The sequence below is a fragment of the Haliaeetus leucocephalus genome, unplaced genomic scaffold, assembly GCF_000737465.1.
Source record: "Haliaeetus leucocephalus isolate CR32 unplaced genomic scaffold, Haliaeetus_leucocephalus-4.0 Scaffold173, whole genome shotgun sequence".
NCBI lineage: Eukaryota > Metazoa > Chordata > Aves > Accipitriformes > Accipitridae > Haliaeetus > Haliaeetus leucocephalus.
In genome coordinates this window covers 4,195,234-4,216,176 of record NW_010972609.1, presented here as the reverse complement: position 1 = coordinate 4,216,176, position 20,943 = coordinate 4,195,234, and the positions used below count along the sequence as shown (strand labels likewise).

Sequence of the window (20,943 nt, the reverse complement as noted above, 5' to 3'; positions counted from 1 at the left end):
CTTTTGATTAGTCTTAAAATTTTTAAAGAATAGAGAATGAAATTTGTTGAGTTTAGGAAAAGATCTTGAGAGAAGATGACAAAAAAGAAACTTTGCCACTAGTAGCATTGACTATATTTTTGTATTTTTCTATGACCTGGTGCTTTTTCTGTAAAAAGATATCCACCACTTTTAATAAAAGAGAAGTCTCTCTTCAGTAATTTTCCCACCCACCAAGCCAAAATTGCATTCCCTTAAAGGTAAACTTGCACAACCTAAATGAACTTGAGCTTGATTGTTTCTAGTGTCACCAATGCACACTACAATACACAGTGATTTGACTCTAAGTCTTTCCTCAGTAACTGCAGTTTCTAAACTTCCATGACATTTTTATACAATGTTTGTCTATAAAGTAATGCTATTTTCTTCCATCCTTTCCTCCACAATCTCTATTACTTGTTTTGCATTTTAACTGCCACTTGGGATTGCCACAAGTGAAACCAATACAGCATCCCTGAATGTCATGGCTAGAGTTGCAGAATTTTTTATTATTTTTTCAGGGCTGTTGTGAGTGTTTGACCCTGGCTAGACATCAGGTGTCCAGCAAAGCTGCTCTATCACTTCCCGCCTCAGCTGGACAGGGGAGAGAAAATAAAACTGCCCAAGAATATTTTTAACGTAACATATCCCAAAAGCAATGACATGGACTAACAGTCTTTCTATTTGACTTGCATTATGAGTATCCATCTTTAAATTCAAAGATGGAGTCTTTACTTGGCTGCAGCTCCACAAAATGTCATGAGAAAAGCCTGCCTGCCTCAAGCTCTTTCCCTCTGCACTGTGGGAAAGCTACTGTTTACTTCATTTTTTATTTCTCATCATGCCTTCCCTGGCCTATGACAACTCATTTGGTTGTTATTGTTGAGAATTAACTGCCAGCTCTCCCTGCTCTTGTAGTTCTTGGATGGGCTCTAATGCCAACCAACACAACTAGCCTGCTTGACTCTGGGAGGGGGAGGGTGTAGACAAGAAGCCATAGGAGGAAATAAAAAACCCAGATCCAATTCATATTGCTCCAGAAGCTCAGGCTTTTACACCAATTAACAGAAAGATGGCTTCTTAACAGACCCCAGACCACTGCCTGTCTCCCCCTCCCCAAGCATATGTTCTCTTCTCTGCTGTTAATAAATGCCATCCCACCTGTGCTTTGCTGGGCATATCTGAAAGACACGAGCCAGGAGTGTCCCATTCGTATACACCAGTGGACTTCCAAGTGCTCGCAATTTTTTTATTAAACATTTTTAGGTTTGGGGGTTTCATTATTTTTCCTCTCTTCAGAGCTAGAAAAAGTTGATCAGATTCTCAGCTGAGTAGGTCTGATCATTAAAATACTGCTCTACAACAGCCAGTGATCAATGGTTATATGTTGAAATATATCAGCTGAACAGATGTGGTGTATTTAGCTTTTAGTTAATCTACACTGCAGGTATTAATTCAGTAAGGTACTAGAGTGAATAGAAATTTTCAGAAATGTCTAAAAAAACCCTTTAGTCAATGTAAAAATATGACAAAGTTGGTAAAGAGTGTATATAACTGTTTATGAAGCATTCTTCCATTTCTCCTTTACTGCAGGATCATTAAAAAAAAAAAAAAAACCCACACAAAATAATTTCTGCCCTGTAGGGGAGACTCTTGGCTAAAACCAGCTCTCCTACATTAATGTTAAAGTAAATGGCAGATCTAGAGTTACCTGAAAAACTTTGAGACTCTGCAAAACCTCCAGAGAAGTAAAGAAAAAAGGAAAAACGGGGAGGTGGGGTGTGGTAGGGTGGATTGTTGTAAAAAAAGAAAAAATTCTGCTGCAGTGGGAAGACTGCAAATGGCAGAATGGGACTTGCGTATGTTCATGGCCATGTCCCCTAAGTGACAAGGACATCTAAAGGACATTTGCCTTCATTCTTATCAACTCTTTTTTTTTTTTTTTTGAGGTCCTTGCACAATTTCTTATTATTTTTTCAGGGCTGTTGTGATGGGTTGAACCTGGCTAGACACCAGGTGCCCACCAAAGCTGCTCTATCACTTCCCTCCTCAGCTGGACAGGGGAGAAAAAAATATAACGAAAGGCTCGTGGGTTGAGATAAGGACAGGGAGAGATCACTCGCCAATTACCGTCATGGGCAAACCAGACTTGACTTGGGCAAAATTAGTTTAATTTATTACCAGAGTAGGATAACGAGAAATAAACCCAAATCTTAAAATACCTTCCCCTCACGCCTCCCTTCTTCCTAGGCTCAAATTTACTCCCAATTTTCTCTACCTCCTCCTCACTGGTAGCACAGGGGAAAAGGGAATAGGGGTTACGGTCAGCTCATCACACGTTGTCTCTGCTGCTCCTTCCTCCTCAGGGGCAGGACTCCTCACACTCTTCTCCTGCTCCAGTGTGGGGTCCCTCCCATAGGAGACAGTCCTTCATGAACTTCTCCAATGTGGGTCCCTCCCATGGGCTGCAGTCCTTCAGGCACAGCCTGCTCCAGCGTGGGTCCCCCGCGGGGTCACAAGTCCTGCCAGAAAACCTGCTCCAGCCTGGGTCCCCCGCGGGGTCACAAGTCCTGCCAGAAAACCTGCTCCAGCCTGGGCTCCTCTCTCCACAGAGCCGCAGGTCCTGCCAGGAGCCTGCTCCAGCACCTGGAGCACCTCCTCCCCCTCCTTCTGCACTGACCTGGGGGTCTGCAGGGTTGTTTCTCTCACATATTCTCACTCCTCTCTCTGGCTGCAGTTTCTGTTGCTCAGGGTTCCCCCCCCCCCTTCTTAAATCTGTTTTCCCAAGGCACTACCCCCGTCACTGATGGTCTCGGCCTTGGCCAGCGGCGGGTCCGTCTTGGAGCCGGCTGGCATTGGCTCCGTCGGACATGGGGGAAGCTTCTAGCAGCTTCTCACAGAAGCCACCCCTGATCCCCCCGCTACCAAACCTCGCCATGGAAACCCAATAGAGCTGTCCAGGTAAAATATTATTGCTAATGCAAACAGAATGTGCATGACCCTTTACACGACCTCTTTATATGAGTTTTCAGCGTACCTACTAAAAGCAGGAGAAAGATTTAAATATTATTCCTACAAAATCTTATATTTAAAAGACTATGTCCTTGCAGAACTGAGTAAACAACAATACAAAGCAACTATAATGCATTTTTAAACAATTCTTATAGCCAATGGACAGTATCTTGCTGATATATTTGACTTATTCAATTATGTTAATTAAAACTTAGGTGGTAGTTGAGAGCCTTCTGAACTGTTGTCACATAAAAAGTTTTATTTAAAAAAAATCATTAAAGTTATATATACAATTTCTAAGCCCCAAGTGATATGTTAAAGAAAGGAAAATTAATATACTACTATGACTTCCAAGTCAGAAAAGGCAGGTTTCTCTATTAAAATGTGTAGCTTTCCCTAATACTGCAAAAGTTAGAAAAAAAACCAGCTAGATTTTAAATAAAGATGAGGATATTAAATCATAGAAAAGTGTGACAGCCTCTAATTCTAGAGGCAGACACCAAATCATATTTCAATGAAGTCAATGGGAATTTCACTATTCAATTCAATAAGTCAAGGACTTATCTTTAGTTAGGTACATACTTAAAGTGGATGCACCCATATAATTGTTAGCATACCTGAACATGTAACTGAGTAATATGTATCATCACCTTGGATACCCACTCAAGTATAAAGTGATTTATAAAAGATTCAAGCATTATTCAAGCAGATAACAGATCTCTTCATCCTAGTAGTTGCTTTGATTTGCTGTCTTGTAATACAGAGGCATGATGAGTAACTTCAGTTTTCATACATCACAAAAACCTATCTACACTTCCTGACATATAGGTTTGCTATGCTTGATGCTTGACAGGAAGGTTTGCCCTAAGGGCACTTACAGGATAAAATGTTGGAGAGACTGGGAGTCTTTTACCTAACAACACAGAAGCATTTAGTGTAGAAATTGATTTCTGGCCTACACTTTGCATCTTCATTTTTGGGTCGTCTTAACTGCTTGTCTACCTTTCTTCCTACTATAGTTTTCTGAAGAGCCAGGAGTGCGTTTTAATTTTATGACAGAGGTTAAAAAGCACTTGTCTCAATTTCTCTGCAACACACAATCCACCAATATATTTTAGATAACTGTAGTGTAGGATGGCAAATGTTTTTCAATTAAAATGTGGCATAGTTATGGAAAGGAAAATTAACATAAAAATTATTCCTAAATAGTTTCTGTTTCACAAACTTTGATATGATGACTCGAGTCAATCCTTTGAGCCTTTACACATTTAGGGATGGGCCTTGCAAAGCTTTATTAAGAATGGGATTACTGGTCAAGAAATTAATCCTCTTTTGTCCCAATTTTAGTCCTAGAAACAATAAAAAACCTGGAGAGGGATATCACTAGACACCTGGATAAGTGCTATTGTGATGGATTTAGGTCTGCTTATTTGATTCTGCTGTGTACCTGGAATACTATATTATATATGTAACATAGAAGATTTTTCAGCTACCTGTGTATGTGTATTTATATATCAAAACCTACCATAACAGACAAGCGCAGGCTTTTCTTAATGTACAATTTCTCATAAGCTTTCAGACAGTGGTAACCGTTACACAGAATGTTTCTCATGCAGTCCTAATGCAGTTTTTCAGCCATCTCACAACACAGTCAGAATAGATGTGACAGCCCTTACCTATGCAGGCATTGCCTAAGGACCGCAAGCTTCTGAAAAAATTATTCTAGAAGTCACAATGGAAACATCACACTTCTGTTGAAGCAGAAACTGAACCTGGTTTTCTTGAGTCATATCCTCCGTGACATTTCAGTCTCTCCTTTCACGTAAACATTGTATATATTGCACGGGTTATTCTGTCCATTTTGGTTTATCATAACATCACCTTATAAAAATCCACTTACAAGCACTTCTGTAATTGAGCACTGAAAAAAGTTTTTTCATGCAGTTATTACAGTTATGGCAAGAAAAAAATTACTCTTACAAAAGAGGAGTTATTACTGAAAGAAAGTAAAACAAATTCTCCTGCAAATCATGTAAATTTCCTTCAGCTTAACTAGAGTACTTCATTTTCAGTTCAACAATAAAGAACTGCTAAATTGTCTTAATCTCAGTCAACTTATTTCTGAAGCACACTCAAAACTCCAAAAGATATGTAGTAGCCACCTCCTATAATGTTAACAGAGATTACTGAACAGGGTTTTTCAACTGTTCGTGGAGATAAACTTCTAGTGCAAATAACCTTCATCAAAATTGTTTACACTCAGATTTCTTTTAGAAAAGACAGACAGCCAAATTTGTGATCATTCAAAGATAAGGTTCATTCCCTTTATGCATATGATGGCCTTTAAGGAAGAAGAAAAGCATAATTTTAAAAATTTACCAGTTACTGTTTCTTTATACATGCATGTGCACACAGACATACCCCCACACCAGGGGAGCGGCTCCTCGATTAACTAACTCATTAGTTAACCTTAACTTGTCTGTTATGTTTCTAGAACCTAAAAATATTAGAGGAAAACAGATTGTTATTAATGTGACTCTCTGTATGTAGTTACTATATAGCTACTAGGAACTAACTATTCCCCACTTATTTTTTTCAACTCCACCTAGAGCCAAAAGCTATTATTGGTAGCTGCAGTAAAGCCAGAAATTCAGTAATTGAAGTTAAAGCGATGTCATTTAAATCCAGCTGGCACAATCAAAGTGATTACTGAGCATGCCTTTCAGAAGAAAAACAAAGCACAGTAAAAACAGAATGGAATGTAAATATACACTACATTTTTTAAGCAAGTATCCACAGACAGAAGACTTTGAAAAAAAGTATAATGTTCAATTCCCTTTGAGAGAATGAATGTCAAATGTCTGAGCGTCATTGGTGTGACTTTCAAATGTATTAAAAAATGGATTACACTGGAATTATACTGTTACAGCAATGAGTTCAGGCTTTAACATCCAGGTTCTTGTGTAACACAAATTTACATGTATCTACAAATACAAGTATTTTTCATTTTCTCTTGTATTTACCTGTTATAAAGTCCTGACACTCAATTCTAAAGAAGTACGAAAAAGTCTTTTCCTGTTTTGCTAAATCTATACCTTTCAGGTATTTGTGACTGTTGCATCAATATGAGAGAGTAGTCCAGGTAAGTAACGTATCACAGGTATACTGTTCTTGTTACCTAAAATACCACACTGAGGCTTAAGCCTGACTGTCTCTGTCATCTCATATAAGCATCTCTCCTGTGTTACATACCTAGGCAGTAAATACTTCTATTACCTCTATAAAAGTTGCTCTGAAGTCTTCATATTTCATACTAAAACAAAAACTTTAGGCACCTTTCAGGAAAAGTTTCAAGTATTACCTCAAGACAGTCTGTTACTTGATGTTACGAAAGTTGGTCTTTTCCTGTACAATTCAGTAACTGGAACCTCAGTCTTCCACTTCCCTGACACGCAGCTTCAGCAGCAAGGTACTGGTTACTCGGCAGTGGTCTCCCTCATGGCAAGAAATCCTACCCTCTTCTAACCTTGTATAAACATTTCTGAAGAAGTCTTGACAAATTGGAATGTTCTCATCAAAAAGCTTATTCAGAAAATTCCCCCGTGTGTGGTTATAGGATTTGACTAGCTACTTGCAGCTAAATGAGTCGACAAAAATAAATGTGTCTTGTTGTCGAGAATATATTCACTGTAATTAGTTTTTCACTAACTGTATTATGTTGGTCAGCAGGCATATTGGTCTCTTGAAGAAGTTCTTAGGTAAAAAGGCATTCTCTGAACAGTCAAAAAGCAGGAATCTTTCACTGATTTGATGAGTAAGAAACTTAAAGAAGCTGCAGTGGAGCCAGAGGGATTAATGTTCTTCAGTGAACTGGGAACCCACATCTTAGTTTTATCTCTTGTGAACTCAGGTCTCAACAAGTGACAAAGGTCACTTAAACAGAACTTTATACTCTTCTATAATGCAAACATATAGGAAAAGAAAACGCTTTTTCAAGTAAGTAGAAGCAATAACATGATTTTGCTCTGGACTGAACACCAAATTCTACAACCACGCTTTGAGAAATGCAAGCCATAACGTTTTACTGAATGTCCAGATCCAAGCAATAGGTGATTTCCACCTAGGTAAGTTCGGAAAGCCCTGCTCATAACCTTCACTGGGTGGAAATTTCCACAAAGCTTTGGCTAAGCACTGAGCATTCCAGCGCTTCTGAAACCTCATAGCTCATGCTATATGCTACAGAAGCTCAATGTCTATTACTTTGCTTGAATTTACTGATTCCTCAACCTAAAAACACTACTTACCACCTAAAACTGACAGAGAAAAGAACAGAAATCCATAATGTCCTTGATCCCATTTGTCTGTGTTAGCAGTAACAAAGGTGTAATACATTGTCTTCTTACTTCATAAATCCATCAACGTCACTAACTAAACAAGTCCAACAGATTTATGGCCTCATCTACAGTCAACAGAAATAAAAAAGAAACTTTCCACCAAAGACTTTTATCTGATGCCTGTTAATTCTCTCCTCACAAGAAGATAGTTTGTCGATGGACAGAATTCTGGAAGAGGAGAAAGCCATTTGGCCTATTTTATGTACAGTTCCATGATGATGTCTAATTAAAAATTCACCACATTCACTTAAGTCAACATTCTTCCATGTTCTCAGGAGAGCAGTTTGAAAAGGTTCACTAAGAAGATGATATCCATTAATCAGCCTATTTTGCAAACTCCATCAAAGTGCCAGAGTACTGACTAAAGCATGCAGCAGCGCTGCACTGTCTTCACCTATTTGGCAATCAAGGGGGGGGAAGTAAAAAAAAAAAAAAAGGACTATTGCTGATTGAACTTCCACCCCATCCCCACCCCCAGATTCAGGATAAAGAATTTTAGTCTTGGAGACAAATTTTACCCACATAAATACGATCCTTAAGCACAAACAAACTGTATTTTGAAGGCCTACAGAAAGGCCATTTTTTTAAATGCACCTTTAACTGTCCCTGATTTCTCTTCATGAACCTAACTGATAATGCTGATTTTTATCTAAGGCAATTCTTACTACTGACTTCTGGGATTTATTTAAAAATACTGTTTCCTTTCTTGCTTGTAGCTGAACATCCTAACCAGTTACACTTCTGTAAATACAGAATAACTTCACGGATTTCAGTGATCTAATTTGGGATTGACTCAATTAACACAGGCAAATTAATGAATCAAGTTAGCAAAGGGCTACCATTTAAATATTTTTTCTGCCTCTTCAAAGAGCAGAGGAGAAATATCCACACCGAAGTTTAATACAATTTTGAGCTGATGAGACTCAATCTATCTTTTCCTCAATCGCTAGGCCCTCCACGTTTCTTTTCAGGTTAAAACTAGGTGATGTGAATGAAAAACAGTGCATCACTTACTAAGAGAAAGAATTACTGCTGCCATACATAAATATGCAGTAATATCAGCACGTGTATGTGTAAGCAATTAGTAAAAAATAGAACAGCCTATAAAAACAAATTGAAGCAAATTATAACAGTGAAATCATCTAGTACCTGTGCTTGCCTACCCAATGAAACCAATTACACCAAAAGAGTGCAGTAGCTTCAACTCCAACCTTAGTGAGATACATTATTTTTCTTATACAATCTTCACACCGCATTTTTGGTCTGTGCCATGATTCTGGAACATGTTGATTTTGTTTTGGAGAAAGTATCAATTTCACTCACATTTCCAGTAGCTACCTCTTTAGGAGACCTTGAAGAGACTCTTATCTATCATATATTTTGGGCATCAAGAAAAATCAATGCTAAAACTTGTGAGAAGTGAGCAGAAATAGCTTTCTGAAAGCAGATCTCTTTCCTTCTCCATGAAGATACAATTTCTACATTGATGCTACATTGACTGTGAGCAAAAAGATCTTTCACAGTAGCTGTGCAAGGTGCAGCAGTATCTGTGTGTACTACAGATGGGTAACACACAGCCAGGGAATTTCAAAATTAATTAATTTTGGAACTTGCAAATTACTACTCGTGTGTGTATATACAGACTCATTTTGCAGTTGCAAGGATGGGATTATTCTAAGAATAACTCCTTTCCTACTTTCTTTGACTTAATTAAAGTATCAAAATGGCATTAATGCAGGCATATTTGATGCCCAAATCATAGCTATTTTTCTGCGTTACCCCCCCCCCAATTTTAACACTTTTTATACATGAATATCTAAAGCAAATATACATGACTATCTAAAGCAAAAAAAAAAAAAACCAACATAACTGCAGCCATGACAATACTAAATAACATGGCTATAGAGGAATAATAATAACTGAATAATAACAACAACAACTATTTCAAAGCAGTTTCAAACACATGCTTCCAAGTGATTGTATTATGAAGGATTGTTATGGGAAAAGGTTACACTGGATGTATGAAAAAAATACTTGTCTGTCTTTAGTCCCTATTTACCGTTAGTCTAAAAGGAGAGAAAGTATCAGGAAATTTATGACAGCACATATTTCTTTACCCACATTTAGTCTCCTCTTTGAAAAAAACTATCAGTTCAGGGTAAGTATGGCCTTTCCACACCTAAATACTGCAAGTGTAATTAAAGAATCATTAATTTATTATTATTTCAGTTCAGACACAAACTTACCTAAAAATGGATCACTGTATTCTGTATTAGACAGCTTAAGCAAGTTGTTTTCCAAAGTCTCCATCACTTTAGCTGGAATAAATGCAATATTCATATCAGCATTCACATGTATTTTTTTAAGTAAAAGAAACACTTTTCAAAGCTGTCAGTGACTCAAATGAAAAACTTTATGCTGAAATTTTGAAGAGCACTTTCCATTGGTGGAAAAAAAGAACAAGATCACTTTACTGAAGACTTTCATTCTCTTCCTGAGATAAGTTTAACTTGGTGAAATAACTTACTAGAGTAATAATTAGTGCCTATGAACATTAAGGAAGGACTTATCAAAATTTAGTAGCAGAAGCCAGCAGAGTTAATTTGTTCTATAAAGGTTTACACGCAGTTGGCAATAGTGTATGGCAACAGTTGGCAACAGGTGACATACACAGTGACTGGGATCTCCAACTAGACTAGTCTCTCTATTAAGGCATATTTATCCGTTAAAATAGAAATCCTAAAATAAATGTAGTTCCTTTTTCCAACACAAGCTAAAATTCATAGGGATTTTCTCCCTTTTCTCTCATTCTTTCCATACCACTCTTCTCCACACCACTCTTCCCTGATTCTGCTATTCATGAATGAATGCATCTGCTCCTACATGTTCATACTTAAAGACATTTCTTGCCAAAAGCCTGGTATTTTTTTTAATCTCTCTCTCCTAGGATGGACTACAGAAACCTTCATGCTCTTCCCCAGCATACAGGAGCACTTTCTTGTCTTGTTTTCAGTGGGAAGGAAATAATGTTGTAATTCAGAAAAATAAAATAAAAATTAGTTTAAGCGTCACTTCAAACATTATAGAGATTGACTCAAGGACTTGGTACCATGGCTCTTCTAGCTGTTTTGTGCAAAAACATCTCTCCAAAAAACCGCAGATATCTAAACAAATCAAAGCTTATCAGATGCCCCTATAATTTAATGAAAGATGCTAAAAAATTATATCTAAGACACCACAAAACTTCAAATTATGTTCCCATAGATCCCTTCCATTCCCAGTGTTGGAACAAGCCTGAAAGAAAAACCTCCTACCTCGTTCTGACACTACATCCACTGTAGCTGTAGATGTCCCTGCACTTAGAGGCTGAGGCCGGGGCTGTGGCTGCACACGATTTGGCTGCAGAAATGACGAATGCTTGCTCAGGCTCTGAGGATGTGTTTGGCTCTGGGCTAGGCATGGCATAGATCTTCTAGAGGGTTTCAGTGGATGCTCTTTCACTGTCTCACTCTTGCTTGTATTCATGCCTGAAAAAGCCAAAAAAGAAAGAAGAAAGAAGAAAGAAAAAAAAAAGAACATAAGTTCTGCCATATTAGGCAATGACAAAGACAGACAGCTAATTATGAAAGCTCAAGGTGATTCATCCACTTAATAAGCAACTCCGCAACTAAACAAAAATGTTTAAAAAATTCAAACTTCAAAGAAGAATACAGAGTTGGGAACAAAATCCAGGAATTCTCCACCTATCCTTCCATCAACATCCCACAATTCAAATTCACGATATTCTAAATCTGATGATTCTGTGGTACATATGTCATACAGTCATTCAGAAGCAAATGACAGGACCTAGCGTCATCCACATTATGATTGCTAAACAACATTTTAATTCAGTGGTAGAAATGAATAAAATCCCTCAAACAAGCAAACAAACAAACAAAATTGAATACAAGCAAAAGATGTTCACAAGCTTCCTGAAGGATTCATGAACACCTTCTCCTTTGAAATGCAGCTGTTTGCAAGTTCTGATGAATCTATTAGCTGTTTCTAGTTTTTCTCCTGGGACACATGCCAGTGTTGGGTTTTCATATGTGTTGCCTGGCTTTAGGTTCAGGTACCTACATCCAGGCATGCTCCAGTCAACTGTGTGGTATCAGTGAAAATGTTTGAAAAATCGGATTGTTAATTTAAACAAAAAAATGTGATTTGGGGATCCCTGTTTTCAATGTGTCATTTTAAAAATGATGCAAAAATCATTCCCTGTTCTGACTTTCTCCCATCTTAACATTACAAGTCTGTGTTTCCAAATTGTCTCTCATAGATCTTTTGTAATTAGCATGTTCTCTATTATATCACCTTGTTGGTGACAGAACAAACTTAATGTAATAACTGCTTGTATTGCCTGTCCACAAACAACAGACTGGCTACATGTCCTAAACTTACACATACAGTATCAGGCACTAAGAACATTATCTGTCATTTGAATGTATGGAACTTATTTTTATCTCTCTGAATCCTGAAACAAAGGTTCCCTTTATGTTAACTGTGATCCTCATTAACACTAAATTGTAATAATGTAATGATAATTTCTAAAATTTCTACTGTTTCTAAAAATTTACTGGGAAACGCTAAATAATCAAAGTGCATTTGTCTAGGAAAGTACAACTGATGATGTAATAGTGACAAGAAATAAGGGGAAAAAGAACTGATTTTCTGCCTCTTTTACTTGAAAGGCTCTTTGCGAGGATGCAACTCCAGAGTCTACTGCTGCCCAGTCTGCAGTGTGCAGGCCCCAGCCACGGTCCTAGTGCAGAGCTGTTCATCAATGCACACCAAATAATGCATTATCATCAACTTTGTTGACATTATCACCCTTATCATTTAAGATTTAGAAAGTGCTACAGTGTGCCATGAGAACATTATTCTTTCCTTTTTACCCCCAGCACTATGAAAGTGTTCTCATTAATATTACTTTAATTACACTAAGCTACAAAAACGTAGGCCTGAAAATTTAATGGCACTCAAATCCGCACACTCACTTAATACAAAGTATTTCATAAAAGAACAGGAATATAAAATGAGACCCCCATGTAAACCCGCAGAAATTCATGAATATTGAAAATGTTATTGTGAAATGAACAAGTGATGAAAACAAGCAGATTTTGTTTTGTTACCATTCTACTATCCACCACTGCTGGATCAAAGGCTAATGAAAGGTAGCCTAGTATTTATTTTTCCCTATGGCAGACAAGTTTCTTCCTTGGAAAACATCACTTTTATATATAAAACCACATTTATTTTGAGTATTCCCACTGTTCTCACATATGCCTTCTAATGCAAAACATAATAAGGCTATCAGCTACACAGGTCTTCAGTCCCCAATTCCAATTAAGAAATATCAATACATCTAAGCTTGACCATAAATAACTCCACATTTTAATAAGATTAAAATTCATATCAAAAGTCAGATTTTTCTGAGAAAAAATGATGGGTTTACTCCTGTGTTTAGCTGTTGCTGACCTTCAGACTGTTAACTGTTTCTTATTACTACATTAACACACAATACAACTTCTCTATTAATATTTGAAAAGGAACCAAACCCCGTAAAATTGGCTTTATGAAATTTTTTTCACTGAAATTAAAAACTCTGACTGTGAAAAATTACTTAGCAGTTATAATACTGAATCTATTTTACGACATTCTTGCTAAAAATGTAGTGTAAGACTTTTAAACAATTAAATCACCTGACCTGCTACTCTGGTTAACAATTCAGTTTTCAAGGTGGTATGTACTATTTTAGCACATTTTGCTTGTATGACTGGCTGTCTCCGAGTGTGATAATTATTTAAAATCAAAAAAAATACAGCTATCCCTTCAAGATGATAATTTTACTAATATTTATCCCATTTAACTCCCATTTTCTATTTCTTCCCAGAATTTCAGGAATTTGTCAGACAACCAAAATTTGAATCTGTCAATATTTGCAAAAACAAGGCTATATACAGCTAACATTATCCATAAACATGCTCATTATTCCACTTCAGTAATTACAATTAGATATATTTCTAAATGTTCATGTTTGGCAGATCATAAATAAGTATTTAATAATGATTATAGAACGATAATACGAATTTATGACTGTGACTGCAATAAGTATGCCTCATACTGTATTCTGGTACTTGGCACAAAGGATGCTTACAGGCACTACAAAAACTTAAAGTAAATCTACTCCTGAAAGGCTCTTGTACACTATAAGGTGTGAATTTAGTTTTTTTTTTTAAAAAAAAAAAGCAGCCAAAATACAGATGCTAAGAGCATTCCATTCTGTAAAATATTTACACTTTCCTTTCAAAGCTACAAAATTCACTTCCCCTTCACCATTATGGAATTATATTAATGCTCTTAATCCTTCTACCTATTAGGTAACCTTTGTGAAAAAACACTGTAGCAGCACACGGTGGCAAAACCCTCCACATTTCAAAGTCAGTTAGAACAAAATAGTTGGGCAATGATTTGGAAAAAGCCCAACTCTTACAGTTGTTTCTGACATACAAGGAAATTAAGTAGCTTTCCTCAGTTTACATGGAAGAGAAACTCAATATTATACACCTTCTGAGTTGATCTAGGGCCTTGATGCACACCACCCTTGTAAAAATTGAGTAATTCAACACTGAGCAAAATCTAAGTCTATTAAAGAGCGAGTCCACTGTATTCGGCTCCATGATGGACAGGGTTTGTTTCTCCTGCTTTTGCTTACAGTCACACTGCACCCCAGGCACCGGCAGGTCAGGCAGAAAGAGCATGCTGGAGCACGGAGCCGTCCCATGAGGCAGTGAATTAATGGAGCGTGCCTGAAAGCTGGGGAGCAAGAGAGCCACATCGCAACAGGGGACACGCAGTTTGTGCGGACTAGGAACCACGGTGTAAAGCAGGGAGCAAGCAGCCAGGCCACAGGCAGAGCAGAGGGAACTCACGGAGGACAAGAGACCGCTCCGCAAGTCGGTCTTTGCCACTGGGCAATTGCTTGTTGCAACTTAAAAATAAAATTACAAAAAAGCAAACATATTTGTACACATTTGCCAAGGTCTCATACTGCCCTAATTCAGTAGCTGCTTGCATGATTCATAGGAATTCTTAATTCTTCATAAAGCTTTAAACTGTTTACAGAATTAGAAACGCATCTTCAAAGACAAATGCATTGTACATTGGGGTGGGTTGACCCCGGCCACCAGCTAAGCATCACAGCAGCCGCGTGCTGACCCTCCACAGCGGGATGGGGAGAGAGAATGGGAAGAGCAAGAGTGAGAAAAACTCACCGGCCGAGGTAAAGATAGTTTAATAAGTGAAGGAAAGAAGGGGGGGAAAAAACCCAACCCCAAAAAACAACGATGCAGTGGCAATCACCCACCACCTCCCACGAGCAGACCAGCGCCCAGCCAGTCTCTGAGCAATGACAACCTCCCTGCCCCTCCGATTTTATTGCTGAGTGCGATGCTTTATGGCATGGGATATCCTTCTGGTCAGCTGGGGTCGGCTGTCCCAGCTGTGTCCCCTTCCCAGCCTCTTGCCCACCCCCAGCCTGCCCGCAGCGGAGCAGAGCGGGGAAAAAAGAGAAGGCCGTGATGCTGCGCAAGCGCTGCTCAGCCATAACCAAAGCACTGGGGTGTTAGCAACACTTTTAGTCGCAGATCCAAAAACCAGCACCGTACCGGCTGCTATGAAGAAAACTATCTCCATCCCGGCCAGACCTTGTAGATACATTCAGAAGTTAATGCCAGAAATTTTTGCTACTCTCTTAGTTAAATGTCTCAAGTTGTTCCACCAAGAACAATCCAACGTGACCTCTGAGAGACTGCTGCCTTTCCTGTCAAAGTGAACTATATGGAAACACACCACAGAAGAAAAAACATCGTCCCCAAAGTATCTGGGAAATCTTTATGAGCAAGGATATTCACATAAATGAAGAAATGTACATTAATATTGAACTCTACCAGAAATGTAAGGTGGAAGGAAAAAAACCCCCCACAAAATATCTATGGTTTCAATGCCAAGGAAAATTAAATACATGGAGTTTGCTATGAAGAGTGCTAAAGCCTCCTGTCTGTACAGGATCAGCAGATCTTCTGTGATTGCTGTACACACTGTCAAAGATCCTCAGAAGATTAGCATAGAGAGTCTGGTTTTCTACACTATTTCTGTGCTTGACAGCACAATTTACTCTGCAGCATGTTCTTACAAATCTTAGTCTTGTAGTGATATATATTAACTCTCTCTGACTGTGCTAGAAACAAACAAGTAATCTAAACATTTCTGCTGCTTGGAGAGCCACGAACTTCCAAGGAATTTTCCCCATCAAAATCTGTGCCACTCGAAGAAGAATGTCACACTCAGCAAGGCTCTCTCTTATCTAAATCTCAACATAAGAGTCCACAAAGAAGGTTCTTTGATTAGCAGGATACTCCCCATATTTAACTATAATAGCTAAAGTTTAAAAGGGCCTTTCATTTAAAAACTTCCCCAAGCTCCCAGAACACGCTGTACATTTCAGTGTAAGTGTTGCTCTATCAAGAAATGCAGAACTTCGTTAGTCCAACGAGGACAGTTCTTCCAGATCTGCAACACAGCATGATTGCTCTTGGTCAGACAGATTAAGTATTAATTTAATAGGAGGTTAAGGTAGATTGAGGTCAGCTGCTGCTGCCTCAGAAGGTGCAATAGGTGTTTAAATAGGTATGAGCAGAAAGGACTCTGCTTCTCAATGATTCTGAAATGGATACTCTGTGCCAGCAGAGCAGGCAGTGGCACTGGGCTATAGCACCAACGATGCCGTGTTCAGAACAGAGCAATGCTACATCATGTCTGCTACGCTACTTGAAAGGCTTCCAAGAAGTATTCTTTGTAGATCTTCCTGAACGGACGTGTTTATGAGACCAAAGTCTACAGTAGTTAGACATAGCAATGGGTAATATAGAATAATATGTAAAATGATGTATTTTGCAATTGTTCTGGATGGCTTTAATGATCAATTTCTTAAGCAGTGATACACTGTCAGTAATTATGGACCCTACAGCATAATTATTACTGTTGACAAAAAAGACTGTTTCTTGCATCTGTATTGGAGTCACTGCGTGTAGCAAGATGAATCACTTTATTACCACAGAAATTTACGGTAATGCGAATAACACACACTGTCATTCAATTTTAACAACAATTTAAGTGATACATACAAAAAAAGAGTATAATTCTTTCATGAGGTACTGCCTCAATTTAAAAGAAAATTACTCCCTTTTGCTCTCTCTCACCGTATATTCCTCTGTGTCATTTCAAACAGATTCCTTAATACCATGCTGCTTCTGCTCAGAAAGAGTGAGTCACAGCAAAGTAACCTCAGAGCACATTTGCTGTTACGCTAGTAGTATGATCTACCCTCATGATTCAAATTTAACAAGTTAATTCATTCTCTGCTAGTGTGTCAGAGTCCAGTTCTGTGATACGCTAGTTTTGGTGGCATTTGCAGTTGCATGCCAATGCTTACCCAGCTCTGGCACGCAAACAGCTTGTGGTTGACATCATCAACTGGGTCACTAAATTGTTTACTGAAATTATTTTTATTCCTTCCTCTCTTCTCCATAGGGGTGTTTTCTAGAATCTGTACCTTTCCAACTAGAACTTTGGTACACAGACCTTGCTTGTTCAGGGATATTTGGATCTGCAATAAAAGACATACATACACTTAGCAAAAAAAGAATAAACTTGTTTTTCTACTTGAACTGCATTTATTGGCTCTTTCCCTACAAAATATTCCTCTGGCACTTAGCACGAGTGTGGAAATGAGTATGCCGTAAGTATAGAAATTTCTCACATTGGAGAAAAAGGTGGTTAAAGTTTATGGTTTAATCAGATCCTGCCTTTTATTTTAGCACTTCTGCCTCGGAAAGTGTTCCTTCCGAGAGGAAGATGGGGATTCCTGTTATGTAGGCAAATCCCTACATGGCTCAAAGCCAGAACAGCCAGCTGTACTACACCATCTCATAGGTTCCTGGCAGAGCAGGCAGGAAAGATGGAGCTACAGAATGATGAGCTTTTCTTATCATTAAATCAGCATGCACAATTTAATGCATGCTTAACATTATGCCAATCTAGAAAGACTCTAAATGAAGCCAGGTCTTAGATGCCTCCAGGTTTTGGCCATTAGAAACATAAAGGAAAAATTCTCCTATGCCTCATTCTGTGAAATACAGGTACAGTTTTTAATTTCTTTTTTATTAAGAGAAAAAAAAATGCATTTCATTTGCTCCTAATTTTAGATGAGGAAAAGTATGCATTGTTAACCCAATGCTGGAAGCACCCTTAGCAAGGCTGGGCCGGTGCTAATTTCAAAAAGAACAGCCCAGTAACTACTGCCCATTTAATCCAGCACAAGCCTTAGCATAAAACAGGAGTAGCTGCTATACAAGTCAGATCAATAGCATTAGCTTTATAGAGTTATGCTATATAATCATGTCCACAATCAATATCAACAACATGCAGGTCTTACCAACTACTCACATCATCATGAGTTTGCTTGATAAAAATACCTTCTTAATTGTAAAAAAAAGTTCTGTAAAGCCTTTGGCTTCACATACCGTACATCACTAATTAAAATGAAATGTCATTCATAAAGCACATTAAAACAGACTGAGAACCTGATAAATCTCAAATGTTTCTGTCAACGGCATCATCATAATTAGAATCTTTAATCACATAAAATATGAAGAAAAGCTTGCAATGGTTTTCATGACATTTAAGTTTAATGTGAAAACATATTTCTACAGTATCAAGTATAAACCAGCTCAATTTTGAAGAGCATTTAGTTTTCAATACTCAATGGATGTAACAGGTACTTACTGCTAAAGAATGAGCTTACTCTGATTGGCAGCTGTAATCTACAAAAGAAAACTTAACGTAGGATAATTACTCTAATAAATTCTGAGAAACCATAACCAAAAGATACTTAGTAATAGAGAAATAATAAGTTATTTCAGTAACAGCAGAAGTTTTCTAATCTATTTCTAATATCTCAACAAATACAAAGGGTATTCAGTTTCATATATTAGACCAATATTTGAGTAAGTCAGGAATGTACCCATACTTTCCTTTTTTATATAAAAGGTAGAATCAAACTGGATAACCTCTGAATTTGTTTTATATTCTTACAGAAAAAAAAAACCCACCACAAAATACCCAGCATCAAGTATTCTTATTACATTAACAAACACACTAAAAAGCCTCATCAAAACTGGAGAAAATTAACCAATCCTTTTCTTGAGAAGGAAAAAAAAAAAAAAAGGGCCAACACACTAAACATGGGACAAAATAGCCTTCAAGGATGAACCCTATTTCTCTTCAATACTATCAGTATATCATGAAAGCTTATGAATCCCAATTTTCTAAAGGTGTTTTTTCAGATCACCTCCATTGCCTTTTCCATTATGAAGCGAACAGGTCAACACAGAATTGCAGAATCATAGAATAATTTCAGTTGGAAAAGACCTTTAAGATCATCGAGTCCAACCAGAGATTGAGTCCAACATTATTCCCATTAAATGTTTCAAATGTAGCCACTTGGGTGAGTATAACTCCTAGGCTAGCCAATAAATACATCCTGAATGACAGTAAGTCATTGTGATATTTTTAAACTTCACCCCACTACGGAAATAACATTGATTTATGAAGGTGTTTATGAAATAATATGAGGTTTAATGATATCATTAATCATGCCTTTGAGGACTGCTTCCATTAAATACCATGATTTTACTTCAACCTTTTGCAGTTGTAAATATTGTGAAGAGGAACATAAACAATCAAGTAAATTGTAAATGCCTAGACTTGTGGTAGCTTTTTTTTCCTCTCAAGTTAGACATGTGAAAAATAACCGTCAATCCAGAAACATAGCTAATGAAAGGGAAAGGAATTGGTGGGGTTACCTGAAAGTTCTCCAAGAAAACACACATAGCAGGACTTAAAAAAAATATATGGTTAATTCAACTAGTGATTATTTGAAAAACACTGAATCCTGGTATAACAGTTTTCAAAGATGGTGAATTTTTCCCCATAGATCTTGTAAATAGTATCAACATTTTGTGCAAGCTTCAGTTTCTAATTTTTTATTTTATAGTACTTTGTCCATTAGATTAAGAAATAGAAAGCGATTACTTTCCGTATTTAGATAGCCATAGATTTTGATACCAGATCACCTTTTCTTTTTCAAAAAAAAAAAAAAAAAAAATTAATTTTCTGATGAGCTATTTAGAAAGAACTATTTCAGTATAGCACTATAAGGAAGGCTTAATTTCACCCTATCAACATTTCAGCTTTTTTCTTGACTTGACAGCAGAGCAGCACTCAACTTTCCAATAGCACTGTTACAACAGCAAACACAAAGGCTTAAAAGTCACATTAGCCCTTTTGGCTATAGGCCTTCCATGGACAGCGATTTTCTTTTATAAATAGCTGCCCCTTGCAAAAATAGAAATCCCTGAGACACTGTTTCCCAGGAAAAGTCTCCAACTTCTCTACTGAAATGTTTACCGCTGGCCAACACTCAATTTAGGAAGAGATTCAGTCCTCACAGCCTCTACACGCTCATGCGGTGATGATTTTACAAATATTTCCGGGCCACTACTAAGAATGCCAGCTAGGGTTCAAAATGATCCCTAGAGGACTCCACTAGAAAACTCACAAATAACTGGTTTAATATTTTTAAGTTTTATATTCGTGTTTGGGTTGGCATGTGATATCTCCATTAATACGGAACTCTCTTTACTCCTTAGTGACATCACCTTCACCTAGGCATTTTCCCTTTGTGCCAGGAGAAACAAACCAAAGTGCAACAAAACCAAAGGATTTAAAGAACATTGGAGACATTCCTCTCATTTAAGTTATATTTGCAAACAGGATTCTCTGTTTCTGCAACTTTGATTGTAAACTCTTTTCAAACAGTCGTGGCCTTGTTTGTCTCATAAGTATGCCAAATGGAGAGTAAACAACAAACAAACAAAACCCCAAGCACAGACCTACTACAGCACTTTCGCAGAGAATGAGAAATTACGTTCCTTCCATTATATACCTCTTGCACTGAGGCCAGTGAAGCAAAGACCTATTTCCTTGTGGAAGCAGCAGGAAATTCAACTGCCGGAATTAAAGAATTGCTTGCAAGCTGCACAAACCTCTCCTAAATATAGCAGGAGGTTGGCCTTGCTCCCACATGGCACCTAGCCGGATAATTCTTGTAATGATCAGCTGTAAAATTAAAATGAGGTCTGTTCCTTTAAACAGCTTTACCTTGATAAAAATTACATAATGAACTCACAGGATGACAGAAATAAAATAAAAAAGGGAAGTATAAACACGTTTTCATTTGTGATTTGAAAGTATGTATCTACGAAATGTAGAAGAGTTGTCCCAAATTGCAACATTTATGGAAGAAGCCAATAAGATGCCAAGACTTAAGGGTTGCTGTATTGAAACAGGATTAGGAATC

At 37.6% G+C, this 20,943-nt stretch overlaps 1 protein-coding gene across 2 annotated transcripts in view; it reads right to left on the bottom strand.

The window, feature by feature from the left end:
- Positions 1-20,943, bottom strand: part of ANO3 (anoctamin 3) — a 209,269-nt gene that overhangs the window by 80,101 nt on the left and 108,225 nt on the right. For both annotated transcript variants that reach the window (XM_010563719.1, XM_010563718.1), the window contains exons 2-3: positions 10,739-10,951; positions 9,671-9,742 (exon numbers count right to left, since the gene is read on the bottom strand). In XM_010563719.1, the coding sequence (XP_010562021.1) occupies positions 9,671-9,742; positions 10,739-10,949 (283 nt within the window). In that variant the 5' untranslated portion in view covers positions 10,950-10,951. The remainder of the gene's footprint in view (positions 1-9,670; positions 9,743-10,738; positions 10,952-20,943) is intronic.